Consider the following 14,574-nt stretch of genomic DNA (forward strand, 5'->3'; position numbering starts at 1 on the left):
ATTTTCGTGCGTACATGCTCTGCCGACAGATCCTGTACACACCACTCATGAGACAAATCTTCTCCACTAAAATGGGACTTTATTTGCTTTTCTGTTAACATGAAAAAGTGCAAGGCATACGGCTTGTATATCCTTGAGGACTTCCTTCTGAACTGTAACACATGAAAACTTCTACCAAGGCTCGTGGCTTGTATGTCCTTGAGAACTTCCTTCTGAACTGTAACATATCAAAACTTTGACAAGGCTCGTGGCTTGTATGTCCTTGAATACTTCCTTGGCAAAACTAGGACATTGCCTCACCTGCAAGCAAGGGAATGGTAGTTGTATTGTGGCTGGACTGTGCAACATCTTAACTCTGCTGATAAAAGCTTCTCAATCGGCTGCATGCAGATGTCGGAGCACCTGCTCTGCCCAGGGATGCCCTGGGACTGCTTTTTGGAAAGGTATTGTCATGTACTTGTCAAGGAAAGCATACTTTAATATCCCAGTTCCAGGCAGGAGGATCGGGTGATGGCCAATATGCGATAATGCAGGTAGATTGCAGATCATAAAACTTGACACTGGCATACCATCTTCTCATGCAGGTTTTCATTGTGCTGCTTCCTCAGCATAGTGGCTATGTAATGTGAACATCTCTGGTACCAGGCGTGTGGAGAAATGAAAATCGAGAAGCTTCGTTCGGAAAAGCTATGCCCCATTTTCAGTTTTTGTGCAGCTGGAAATGGGCATGCCACCACTTTCTCTAGACAGTGCTTTATGTGCTTTTCCTCCAGATTTCATTCTGCTGCATCTGCACCTCCTCGCCAACTTTCCTTGCAAGGCCTTAGCACGATGGCAACAGTTTGTGACTTTTACACTGCCCTTCTGCAGTGCACGTTTGATTGCTGTGGTACATTTTCGGACATTCTTTGCAATTTTGCATAAACTGGCTACAGTGCCGTTCCTAAAGTGCCTCGAATTAGACCCTAGAGAAATTTTTTGAAACCCAATGCTGCATTGAGCTTTGATATCAAAAACGTCACAATGTTTTCACACTGCTTATTGCTGTAGATTGTGTAGGTATATGTGCATCCTTTCCTAGCCTTTTCTTCCAAGAACAGAAGTTGCTTTCATGCAGCCATATGAACAATAGAAAACACTCAAAGATATACTTGCAACACTTTTGGGCTCTGTCGGGCTGGTGTACTGTCCTGGTTGTGTGCAGTGGCTGTGAAAAAGTCACTTTTTTACATTTCATGAAGCAGCATATGTGTGTTCACTGTAAAATGCAGCCTGCTGAAAGTATGACCTGAATGGAATATATAGTGCTGATGTGGGCCACGGGCTGCTGCACTAATGCTGTGCCCATATGTGGGAGTGCATACATTACTGGTGATTATACCTTGAGTGTGTGTCATTTGCATTTTAAGTGTCCAAGGGCTCTGTTCGCAGTGGCCTGTCCACGGTTTGCGTCTTTGGTGTCTGCATGAAATAGTCTGAGGCCTTAGGAACTGCGCAGATGTGGCAACGTTGATAGTTTGTTCCTCAGATTAGCTTATAATGGTGTGCACCACGTATTACCATCGTGCGGCAGTCATCTGCTAGTTTACAATAGGTATACCTCTTACGCAAGTACCTGACCTGGTGTAAGCACCGAAACAGCACAGCCAACTTCCACCGGGTGTTGAATTATCCTACCTTCTGCACTGCCAAGCTCCTCATCATCGTCAGAGTCAGCTGAAAAGTTGACCAGGTTGTCGCAGATCTGGTCCACTTCAGCCACGTCCTTCAGTATGGCCTGAACTCGCCTGAAAAGCCGCGAATGAGGAAGATTGTTCGTGGAATCATTCTCGCCGCAGCTGAGCAAAACCGCAGGAACTGTTTCGTGAAGTATGACATGCTATGCAGGGTGCAAGCCTGGTGATTTTGGGGCACCTTTCGACAATCGATCCACGCCTGAAATCATTGTTTTCAGTTTAATATAAAATCATTTTACAGTAATAGCTGTTAAGGACACGTTTTCCGGTTATGCGGCATTGGTGTAACACTGCATCACCCTGATTGATCAGCGTGCAGCGACGTGATGGTCCTACCAGTAATGTCAAGTGCACTCTAGAAAAGAAGATAAGCAATACTATATACATTTACCACCGCGAGCAGCAGCTGTCGCTGAATTGCCTGACACAGTTATGACCGTCCAGTGAGTTTCATGAGTATCAGTGCCTCATTGCCCATATTTGGGGCCAGCCCCCCTTGGGGACTTCGGTATAATAAAAATCAAACTTGTTTTGAGGAAAGGAAAGGCGCAGTAGCTGTCTCAGTGAACAAATTGGTTTTTGAGAAATGAAAGGCGCAGCCGGGTCTTGCTACTTATGGACACCTCAACCACCCCTTGATGGAAGGGATGAGAGGGAGTGAAAGAGTTGGCGGGCAGTGAAGGACTGCAGCAATTTCGACCAGCTGGGTATCTCAAGTGCACTATCACACAGCAGGTAGGTGCCTTTGCGTTCAGCTTCCATCGAATCCGGGTACTCCGGCTAGATGAGAGAGAACGAGGTACTGTAGTGGAGAAGCTGTGCATAAACTTCTACCGCCGGGGGGGGGGGGGGGGGGGGGGGGGGGGTGTTCTTGCACTGACATCGCGCAGCACGTCTTGGCATCATCGTAACACGGCTGGGATTGAACCCGCGTCCTCGAGCTCGGCAGACAGACGCTGTAACCACTGAGCCATCGCGGCACCATTTCCCATTTGAAAACGCCGCGGTGGCTTAACGGTTACGACGCTCGTCTGCTGATCCGGAGTACCCGGGTTCGATCCCGACCGCGGCGGCCGCGTTTCGATGGAGGCGAAACACAAAAGGCGCCCATGTGCTGTGCAATGTCAGTGCGCGTCAAATATCCCCAGGTGGTCGAAATTATTCCCGACGCCTCAACTACGGCGCCTCTTTCTGTGACTCCTTTTCCCTTACGGCCCGGTTCAGGGTGTCCACCGAGATGCTTCATTTCCTTTCCTCAAAAACCAATAAAAAAAATTGGAGGACGCTTAAACTTCTCTCACATATCTCAGCGGACACCCGAACCAGGCAGTAAGGGAAGGCAAATGAAATGAACAATTGTTTTTAAGGAAAGGAAATGCCTGTCTCGCATTTCTCGCTGGACACCGGGATCGCGCCATAAGGGAAGGAAAAATTGATCGATCAATCCTTAACGCTGTCGCGTTAAAATCCCTTCCCTTACGGCGCGGTTCAGGTGTCCACCGAGATGCGCCACTTTTCGCTCACGGCCAAAGACGCCGACGACACCAGCTTTTCTGCGGCACGAGCTCCTTAACGTTGTCGGGTTAAAAAATTCTATAGCCACTGTAATGACAATTGTACGCATGTGCGTCTTGCATGCAAAAACTAATTGAAAAAAATTCTAGCCACTGTAATGACAAGGGTGAACAGGCAAAATTTTTTTCTCTTGCGAGAGGGGGAAGAAGGCGAGGGGTAACAGACACACATGACCACCGTGTTCATTAGCTCCGCTGCCTCCTATCCCAAACCCCACCCGAGAGTACTGGGAGGCGACCCTGTCCGGCTACTGCACCCTCGAGGCCCAAAGGGCTAAGGTGCCTCGATGCCGATGCCTGGCATCGAGGCACCCTACAAAGGGCCTTAACCCAGCGCGCCCGGGCTGCGGCAACCGCCAATGGGGTGCCTGACTAGGCATCCCACCTAGTGTTAAGGGCGTGACCTGACCCCAACACTCTACGATTACATAAATGTTTTTTTATTCGAAAAGTGTGCCACGAGGCATAAGTTGAAAAAAGGGGAGAGGGTTTCCACCACCACAACCTTCGCGGCACCGGTGCCGAAACAGCGTCCACGTTTCTGGACGATAGACTGGAGGCTGCCGAACTCTTGCAGCGCCAGAGAGCAGCCGCGAGCTCTTTGCACTCGACCAAAACATTGCTTGCGCGCAACACTCCCCCAAACTGACAGCAAATAAAAAACAAAGCCTTTCTCATACTGATACATATGCCGCCCTTATCCCTGGCCCCATAGGTATATGTCCACAGACTCGCCTGGGAACACTGGGAACATTTTACAGATAATGGCTTAAGCCATATATCTCTGTCCAGGTTGTAAGTTCTCCGCAACCTACTAGCCTATTCTGGCTCAAACACCTACCTCAAGGTAGTCTCCGTTTTTGGAAAAAATAATTTAACATCGGAACTTGCTGGATTGTCCGTCGGCTGCAGCAGAATTTTCGTTCGCGGCGAGCGTATACCAGCCGAACTGAGGCTGCTGGGGAAGTGCCAGACCCAACCCAGCTTTGAGCAGAGACATTGGGCGCCGTATACAGTGCATGGAGGGCTCCGTACATAGGCCTCTAGAATTTCGCCTCCATCGAAATTCGACCGCCGCGGCCGGGACCGAACCCTCGGGTGAGCAGCCGAGTGCCATAACCACTGAGCCACCGCGGCGACTTGCACAGATAGTACGGGACACGCTGTATATACGCGAAACGAAGCGCTCCCCGAATAAGTAAGCGAAAGGTCTTGATTCCTTAGGAGTCAGCGCAGGCGTTTATCAACGCCACGGGAACTTTATAAAGTAGAAAGATGAAACAAACACTTGTCACAGTAGACACCATCTGGTTGACCGTAGTCCGATCGAGCCGCTTCAGACACTTTCGGGGCGAGAGATGGTGTTTCTAAAGGAGTTGCCAGTGGTTGTGAAACCCTATTTAGCCGCATTTACATTTACCCGCCGCGGTGGCTCAGTGGTTAGGGCGCTCGGCTACTGATCCGGAGTACCCGGGTTCGAACCCGACCGCGGCGGCCGCGTTTCGATGGAGGCGAAACGCTAAGGCGCCGTGTGTTGTGCCATGTCAGTACACGTTAAAGATACCCAGGTGGTCCGAAATTATTTCGGAGCCCCCATTACGGCACCTCTTCCTTTCTTCTTCCAATCCCTCCTTTATTCCTTTCCTTGAATTGAATTGGCTGTTTGGGAAAGGAAATGGTGCAGTATCTGTCACATATCGGCGGACACCTTAACCGCGCCGTAAGGGAAGGGATAAAGTAGGGACTGAGGGAAGAAAGCAAGAAAGAGGTACCGTAGTGAATGAAGGGTGCACTGAAAATGAAGTTGTTCTCAGCTTTCTGGCGTAGGGTCCGGCATCGTCGCATACGACGCACTTTCGGTACCCGGCCAAAACACAGCATAAAGGAAAATAATTACCATACCTCTGTGCGGAATTTGTTCTCGAACAGCTCAGCTGTTTAGCCGGGAGAATTTTTCTTTGATTTTCTATGAACGATGCAACACTCAATATGTGAACAAATACGGCAGCGGGAAAAGATGCCTACTATTACCTTTTTCTACATAGGAAGGATTGTAATTAGGCTTACTGTCTAACAATCTTGCAGACGATGTGAGCTTCATGCAGGTCGTCTTCGATTTTGTAGGCGTCAGCTGTGCCGCAGACAAAGCCTGTGCAAGAGCAGAAAAAAAATTGGGCCGTGAAATTATAGATTTTGTTTCTATATTGTACAAGTGACCAAGAACAAAATTCAAAATGCGCTTACTCTCTTGGATTTCTTCCTCCAACTTCTCGACGTCCTCGGGTTGCACTGGTAGCAACTGCCCACATTCTCCAGTATCGCGCCGCAACTCGTTCAATTCTAAAAGCATTCCGTCTTCAGTATCGCGACGCAACTCATTCAATTCTAAAAGCATTCCGTGCACAAAAATTGCGTTCACTCTATAATAAAGCAACCGAAATTGCTTGGCATCATAAAAATCGGTAGGTCGGGACGATTACCTCTTCGGAGCCTCTCCTGCAAGTGAGAAGCAGACAAATAGCGGTTATGAGTTCGCGTTCATAATATACAGCATATTTAAGCCGTTATATATATATATATATATATAAACATTTACCGTTTCCTGTTTTATGGCCAACTGCTGTCTTGCTACGTTTTCCATCGCCGCATGTCGTAAATCGTCGAGAACTTGGTAGGGATCCTGCTGGTCTCCGCAGTCAGGACTTGCGGATCCCTGCAAGCGAATTATAGTTCACTATAAAGCGAATCGAACGGTGCGCGCATCATGGGGAACACTGAGTGCTCTTGTACTCATGCAGCGATTAATTAAAGAGTTTAGAGCAGCTTGATTTAGATATCACTCACGCTTAATGTGGACTCAGTCGTCATTTTCGGGTGTCGGAACGCGCAGCGACGCAGCCAACGCAGCCGAATGACAACCGCCTTCGTACAGAAGTGCCGCGGTGCCGCCAGTGCCGCCTTCTTGTAACGGTTCTTGCGTTTGAATTTGAGTAATCTAGAAAAACAAACGAATGATCATACTAATTTCTTTCAATGTAATTGAACCGATTTACTTCGTTTTATAAAGGTTTATGAAGTAAAATGAACCAGCGGTATCGAGTTGAATGCTTCGCGCTATTAGCACACCACGTGATTGTTAAAGAAGCTACATTTTTTGGCGAGGTTTTTCTTTGAAATAAATCTTAAACATTAGTAAGCATGTGTCACTAAGCAAATATTTCTTAAGAAAATTACTTACAATCAAACTTCTTCTAAATTGTTTCGGTTTCGTTTCTGCATCTAAACAGAGACCATGAGGGCATAAATAAGCTAGCGATAACGTGAGGAATATAAAAGCTCCAATATAATTACTGCTTCATCTTTTCTGAGATGCGCTCCAATTGCGCCAGCCTGCTCCAGGAACCAGAATGACAGTGAGTGAACAAATAGCTGTTGCAATTTTTGCGTGCCTCAAGCCATGCCTAAAGCGATCCCAGGCCTACGCGTAACATCAAAGCTGCTGAAAACGCAACTAGCGTACCAAAACTACCTGTGACATGATTCACTTATAAACTATTTATCCAGCGTAAAAAAAACCTACCTGGTGATTCCTGTACGTTAGTCTCCTACATATATTTCCAAACAAAAGCAAAAAATTCGACGTGCCTGCCCTTTTAAGCCTTCAATGAGTGAGGGGAGTTTTCTGATTCAGCGCAGAGAATCATGGGAAAGTCGTCTGCTACTGCTACTTCCGGTTCCAAATTTCTCCCCATGCTCGCTGGCTTTACAGCAGTCGCTGTGTTAATATCGCTCGTTGCACTAATCTATTTGCAGTGCAACACCACTGATTGCATTGCATCATCGTACTACCAACGTGACATCGACTCGGCTATGCTTCGTCGTGTGTTTTCGCGCGATATGCAACCAAAATAATGTAAATGGTAGGAGGCTTTCTATGCCTACGCAGTGCAATGTGTTGAGACGCGCTGTGCGCACAATGGCATGTGTGGATAGCTTGCTAGCCCACTTGCAACCTTTACATGCTGCGAGGAAAATACATCTATCGTCTGCTAAACTGCGCACGTTTGAGCCCTTCGTTGCCATCGTAGTGCGGTGAATAAACAAATACATATATGACCGACGCGTTAAACTATAGTTCAACCGACTGCCGTGCATACGCAGAGCAGCCAGCCTAAGCAGGCATATTATAGCCATGACAAAACACTTCTACCTTTCGTTATTGTCAATTTCTGCGCTCAGAACGCGTTCATACGCTGCACGCGCAGATCTTACGGTGCTGCTGTGCAATAAACGATGTCGCAGCACAAATAAATGGGTGAATAAACGATGCATGCACGCTCGGCAATTGCTATGCAAAAGGCAGTGTGTGCGAGAAATTTGGAACCGGAAGTAGTGGCAGACGATTACCCCATGGTTCTTTGCGTCCACTTCGGAAACGCACCTCACCTATTGTGTTAGAAATAGCCAATGTAGAATCGCTGCATCTTGAGTGCTGGGAGGCCATGGGACGTAAAAGTAGTGCGGACATCAATTTTTTGTTGCGTGTTCTCTTCTATATGAATTTAAAAGTATGCAACATGGTATACAAGAATTACCACGTGGTATTCGCCTAGGGACACTAAATAATAATTGATTGAATTACTCATTTCATGCAGTTTTGGTTTCAGCAGTCGAGTTTAGTAATGCTGAATCGAACGATGGTTGTTACTATAGTTGTGACCTGCTCTGTAATTGTGTCAATAAAGTTCAGTATAGGTAACGTGGGGTAAGAAAACCGGCGATGTGGTCATTGCTTCGTAGTTGCAATTTGCTACCAACCTGCCTCAAGAGCCGAAATGGCAACAAACGTGGAAGCAGCGGTTGCGTTGCAGTTTCCTTATGACCCACGTGACCTAAATACTGAACTTAGTCGTCACAGATATCGTTCGGCTTTTGAAACAGAAACATCATAGGAACAGTAATTAAATTATGTATTATTTACCGCTGTCGTAAGCGAATACCACGTACATGTCTTGCGTATTAAGAAAGAACACAACCAGAATTTAGGGCCTGTATTTGTCTTACGGCATTTACTTTTTTCGTTATTCATTCAATGGTGTATTTTTATTTCAACAGTGTAATTAATAATAATGAAATAAAATAAACGTAAACTCATGGAGAGTGTGCGTTGGATTTAAAGACCTAACCGCAAAACTTACTGCGTTTTTTTTTGTTCTTTTCCATCACTTAAGTTTAGGGAAGGTACGTGAAGCGTTTGAAAACTTTAAAACGCGCTTCTTTTATTTTTGATGTGTTTTTGCACGCGCGAGCGTGACTACGCGCAACGGTATTTCCCCAAGTTGTATGCCACAGGAGGAAAGAAAAAAAATGAAAAGGAAAGTTGTTTACAGTGTTAGAATGAGAGAGTCAAAATGTGAGTTCGAGGTTGTTGTATACCATACAATTGGGGCTAGCCTTGCGATTATTCTGTCGGCAGTTGATCTACTGCGTAGACATTTAGGTATTAATCAAAGAGGATCCTTTGAGGGCACAGTTCGCGCGAGGCCTACCAGGCCTATCTCAACATGCATACAAACATCCACAATAGTCGTAAACTACCACTGTCACTATTTGGAATCAAGTTCAGAGTCTTGAAGGAATTAGAAGGCGGGAAACCGTTCTAAACGGCCGATTACGATGCCCGATAATGTCTTACAGATAACTATATATATGTGGCACTGACCTCCTGAGGGACACGAACCGGACTACGCGTTGTGATTTGTGCAGCACACACGGTAATGGTCTAAATCACTGCACACACCTCATGGAGAACACACCGGAGACGATCACAGACCTGTCTTATGTATCCGCGCTCGAATTCGAGCAGAACCCGCGCGAATGCGATGTAGTAGAGTGGTTTCGAGCCTCCTTAGTTCCTTGGTTCGCACGGTTGATTTGACGACACTACAGGGGTCTGAAATGGCTTAATAAGCACCATTTATAAAAAATAATCGCTTTATATATGGAGAGGCTAAACGGGCTCCGAGGAAGCACGCAGTACAGCTTGCGTCTTACTTGATCGCTGGTGCGCACGCAACAGTCAGCGTTCAGAACCTGCGGCGACGACCAGCGAACTATACATGCTTGGAAGTTTGAGGAGCGTTACGTGCCTGCAGTTAACCGCTCCTGCTACACGGCTTTGTCTCCACGGCGGGGGCGAGCTCAGTGCGCTATAGCCGTGATGCGAAACATTCCTTGTGAACGGCCGAAGAAACGGTGAAATTAACCGAGAAATGAGGAATGAACGCCGAGCGTGCTTATTTTGGGCACTTCCCAAGCGAAGGTGTCAACGCCTTTGCTCGGCGGTTGTGCAGCGCGTTCTGGGGCGTCGAGCCGCGAGCGCAGCCCTCCCCACCCTCTCGCATGGGTGGCGCCCATCGAGTGGGCGCCGCCCTCGAAGGAGGGGTGCTCCGTCAGCGATCTCGAGGAGGGCGGTGTGAAGCAGGCCGCACCGAACAGATAGATGGACGGTGTCGGCAGAGGCTTCTCCTGAACGTACAAAGCAGCATTGAAAAATTGGGGGGGTCAAAAACAGAGTCGGAAGCGAAGCTGTCGGCCACACACGTTTGCAGGACCAATACAGGGGTTACGTGCATAGGGGTTACATGCCTGCCCGCCCTTCTAGGACAGCCGCGGTGGCTCAGTGGTTATGGCGCTCGGCTGCTCACCCGAAAGACGCGGGTTCGGTCCTGGCCGCGGCAGTCCAATTTCGAAGGTGGCGAAATTCTAGAGGCCCATGTACTGTGCAATGTCAGTGCACGTTAAAGAACCCCCAGGCGGTCGAAATTTCCGGAGCCCTTCACTACGGCGTCTCTCATAACCTGAGTCGCTTTGCGACGTTAAAGCCCCATAAACCATAAACCGCCCTTCTAGGTTTTTCATGGAACACTACTTCTGCAACTGCGTTCTGTAGTCAGGCAAATGTTCCGAGCGCATGCGAATTAAATCAGTCAAGCGTGCTATATCTGGTATTAGTTTGCCTTTACCAACGTTGCCACTGTACCGTATTGACAAGCTTGACATTTGTATGGTACGTCATGGTTATGTTAAAGTGGCTGACAGCCGCTGGTGGCGCCGCAGTCGCCTGCTGGAAGACGTGCGTTCGCGTTGACTTCTACCTGTTCGTGCTTCAAATTATTTTTGTGTGCAAAGACTCATGACCCAGCCAGCTGAATTAATGTGAATAAATCTGGAACACCAACTCTAATTCTACTACGGCCATGGTCGAGAGTGCACTGGCCACCCGGCTTTCTTCTGAGCCGTGTGGTGTGGCTCATTTTCCTTCGCCAGTGCTCCAAATCGTCCTCACCTGTCCAAAGCTGAGGGGTTCCAGGGCTGTTGCAAGAGCCTCACTACGTATCCTGGCAGCGAATTCGCTGGCCTGTATATTTTTGGCAAAAGGCGCATGCATACTTTCACACGGGGACAGCTGTTAATGACACTACCACAGCGCTAAGTTAGCCAGCGGTGAAGTCGCCAATTAATGAAAATGTCAGGTGAGTCGGGGAGTGTGCCCTGTGTGGTCATATGGTCCAGGTGGGTGAAGTGTCCTGTGTGGGCTGCCCCGTGTGGGTTCTCCCATGTGGGCTGCCCCATGAAGACGAAAGGCCTGGTATTTCTTCGTTAAAGCCGTTGCTCCATTGTATAGAACTGAAAGCCCTATAGGTGACTTCGGCCGCAATTGTCACATGTCAGCGGGCTTACCTCCTTCTGCGCAAGCGAAGACCACGTGATTGGCGTTTTTTCTGCCGCTGACGTGTGTTGGCGTCGTCGCGGACAGCGCGCTTGTGCATCCAAAACGACTGCTCCATCCAAAACCATACAAAATTGATTCTAGCGACGGAATCGCTGCCACGCGCCCGCTTTTACCGCCGCGAGCGTCGACTTAAATGCCTAGAAGGCGGGGCTGATAATTTAGAACACTTGCTTCCCTGTCCACATTATTCCTTCAAGGTAGCCCCGTACACGGGCACAGAGCGCCTCCTATGCGGCTGGATATCGGCACACCAACTGAATAGTCAGGCCTCGCCAAAGCGCACCTGTTTCACCTGCTGCCCGCATACGCTTCAGTGCCTAAAAAATCAGACTTGTAGGTTTAGTGTCGTAGTGGAGAGAGAGAGGCTATTACGAATGTTTAGACCCGTTTCCTCAGCCACGTATACAGTGCGGCAGCATTTCCATAAAGTGCCAGTTTCGGTTGTCTTCCCCGCATGACGTACGAGCATGCTGGTCGCAACAGTGTTGCCACTCACGGTGGAGAACGGATGCACACAGGCCAAGGCTATCAATGCTTTCATCATGGCCGCCTTTTGAGGGAAGAAAATCGTGTCGGGCTCTTGTTTTCCATCGCTGTTGCTCATCGTGGCTTTGTGACACCAGGGGGCAGTATATACCATCGAGTACAGAAAACGCACTGACAAGCTGTCAAACCACGTGTCGCGACAGCTCAGCTTTAGCGGAAACTAAACTGCACGCGGAACTTGAGAAGCCCAGCGTGCTCGCGGCGGGCAAGGTGCGCCGAGAAGGTTCGAGGGAACGTCAGCGGGCCACTCATTCTATAGTTTCGGAGAAAAATGACTGTCCCGGCATTAAAATTTAATCAGAGTGAAGCCGACGAATTGTTAGGGGAAACGCTCCATGTGGCCCTCGTTTGAGGCGAGAACAGTTTTGCGCATGTATTGAGCGGGGCTTGACAGGGCGGCTTACGCGCGGGCCCTAAAAGACTGTTGCGCGCATCGCTTGAATTTATAGACTCCGCGCGAAATGATAAATGAGGTTCACTTGGGGTTCGTTATATCTTTTCGTAGGAAACGTTTACATCGTAAAAACGAGATATGAAATACATGGGCTTCTATATTTATATTGTTTCGTTATAGTTGTTATAGTGAGGTTTCACTGTATAGATTGTCCCATGAACTGTCCTATCTAGGCTAATTTAATACTATGGAGGGGCCAATAAAAAGACTAAAAATCAAACTCTCCCGGCCCTTTGTTCCATGTAGACTGTTCGATGCACGGAATGTGCAGTATGGGCTATCCCATGCGGACTTTCCCATGTAGAAGGTGCCATGTAGGCTGCCCATGTGGCCTGCCTGTGTGGGCTGTGCCATCTGGGCTTTTCCATGTAGGCTGTCCGATGTACTTTCCTGGACTGTCGCATGCTGACTGCACATGTGAGCCACGGACTGGGGGCTCTCATCGAAAGGTAGGGTGGGCATGCATGGCTATCACTGTCATAGCGAGTGCCGACGACCATCTATATCAATTCTGTGCATGCGTCACTAATGATGCAATAATTGATGCAAATGTAAAATACATTTGTATAATCATGAGCGTGCGAGTGCAGGTATGCAAAATCAGCGAACAAAGAACGTGAAGTGCATTTTTGTTCATGAACTGACATAAAACAAAGCGTCAAGTAGTTTAGAGAATTTTTTTCTTTGTCGGCTGGGTGCGAATGTAACACAGAAGGCAGACATTCATTTCGTTCCCTTGTGTTACTGAAGTGGAAGTCTCAAAATTAAAATCCAAACAGGGCTTAGTGGGTCTAGATCAACCACCAGCGAAGTTACACATAAATTGGCACACAAGCCATTTGAATAGACTAGTTCCACGGCTGTGTGAAAAGTTTTCTGATGAAAAAGCTAAATGAAGCAGCAACAAAAACAAGCGAAGCGAGAAAGTAAACTAAATGGAAGAGCCGCTAAGAGGAGGACACCGGCTCGGTAACGAAGACCTAAATATTTCACCAATACATAGAATAAAACATAAAGGTTCGCGTGCTCGTTAACTCTGAATCTTGAACAGTTCATTATTTCTGATAAGCGTTAATGCGGAATCAAAAATGCCACGACCGAAGTCCGAAGGAAAAGATTTAGTATGCATGTTTGAATAAGCAGTATGTTTAAATAAATAAAATAAATATAGAAGTGAAAACGAGTCCTTGGCAATGCTCTTAAGCTGCGTCAGCAATCTATTTGCCACCCCATAAAATATCTTCATGGATAATTCTGCACGTTCATTTATTTTGTCACTAGATTTGTTTATTCTTCTTACAAGGCAGACCCATAGAACTGCCGAGCAAAGCTGGGACTCGAATCGCCTTCTCCATTAGTTCTTATCCGATCTTCGCTGTACTCGTTGAGGGGGGGGGGGGGGGGGGTGCGTTCGTGCTGGCGGCATAGCTGTCGAATTGTTTTGCAGTTTGCAACCGCAAGTCTTGAGATATTTTGTGGTGCAAAACATGGTTCATAATGTTACTGAGGAGTTGCAGCCGTTTCGGAGACTTATGGAGATGTATTCTGGACGAGCCCTTCGTACATGTTTCTTCAAAGAGGTTCTGCATAAACGACTTTGAGAGAGAGAGAGAGAACAACTTTATTGAAAATGCCTGCAGAATCGGTTAGGCTCCCTCCACGCAGTGAGGACAAGCTTTTACCGCGACGCGGCCACTACGTCAGTCTCGTGCGTTGTGCTCCTCGAGGTCTTGGTCCCTCGCTACTTCCGCGGGTCCGAGAGGGCCGCCGCCCCCTTCCTGGGGGTGCTGCCCCCTTCTCCTCGGTTTCGCTCGGTCGCTGCCTTTCTAGAGCTGCCGAGACCTGCTGGATGGCCTTAAGTTGTGCCTCTTGATCATAGCTCCTCGCTGCAGCCTCTAGCTGCGGCGGGATCGTAGTCTTCTCGCTGGCTTCTCGCGAATTTACACTACAGTCCCAAAGGATGTGAGTGCTTACGATTATTCTCCGGCTGGATAAAAGGAAGAGATGTCTTTCACTTGCGACAGTTAAGCGTCACAGAAGCTTGCCTAACCTTTCTCCCCAACACCACTGACTCCGTATACGCACATCGTTTGAACAGAACGCGTTGTATAAATCTAAGGCTACTTACATGATTTCCACAGAGTTCCAAACGTTACCACGAGGCAATCCACAAGCGCCTTGGGGCTCCCAGAGGAAACGTGTCACACTGCTAATTTCCACCGATGCAGCTGTTGTATAAATCCAGTCAAAAATTGGTGACAGTCCTCTCGGTGCTCCCATCAGAAGGTGAATAGCACACACGACGGCGCACAACGCACGCAATGCACTCGGAATCTTCTACACTCGTCAGGCTTCTGTGACTGAATTCGCGACGTTCACTTTGCCTCGGAACTTTATGAGCGAGAGAAAAAAAATGTGACGAAACAAAACCGACGCTCCTCCCACGTTGTGCGAGGGAGCCCAATTGGT

The 14,574-nt window shown here is 47.9% G+C and overlaps 1 protein-coding gene across 2 annotated transcripts; it reads right to left on the reverse strand.

The window, feature by feature from the left end:
- Positions 1-59: 59 nt before the first annotated feature.
- On the reverse strand, positions 60-14,452 carry LOC144126006 (uncharacterized). Of its 2 annotated transcripts, XM_077659871.1 has the most exons (8): positions 14,234-14,446; positions 6,155-6,305; positions 5,907-6,023; positions 5,791-5,806; positions 5,555-5,650; positions 5,378-5,459; positions 1,678-1,787; positions 60-300 (listed from the first exon to the last, which is right to left on the reverse strand). In XM_077659871.1, exons 1-8 carry the CDS (start codon positions 14,383-14,385, stop codon positions 284-286), a joined length of 741 nt encoding a protein of 246 aa, XP_077515997.1. In that variant the 5' UTR covers positions 14,386-14,446; the 3' UTR covers positions 60-283. The 2 variants fall into 2 exon arrangements, with proteins under 2 accessions (XP_077515997.1, XP_077515996.1); XM_077659870.1 differs by lacking the exons at positions 60-300; positions 1,678-1,787 and adding an exon at positions 1,942-2,091 and having other exon boundaries at positions 14,234-14,452.
- Between the last annotated feature and the right edge of the window lie 122 nt (positions 14,453-14,574).

The sequence above is a fragment of the Amblyomma americanum genome, chromosome 3, assembly GCF_052857255.1.
Source record: "Amblyomma americanum isolate KBUSLIRL-KWMA chromosome 3, ASM5285725v1, whole genome shotgun sequence".
Taxonomy (NCBI): domain Eukaryota; kingdom Metazoa; phylum Arthropoda; class Arachnida; order Ixodida; family Ixodidae; genus Amblyomma; species Amblyomma americanum.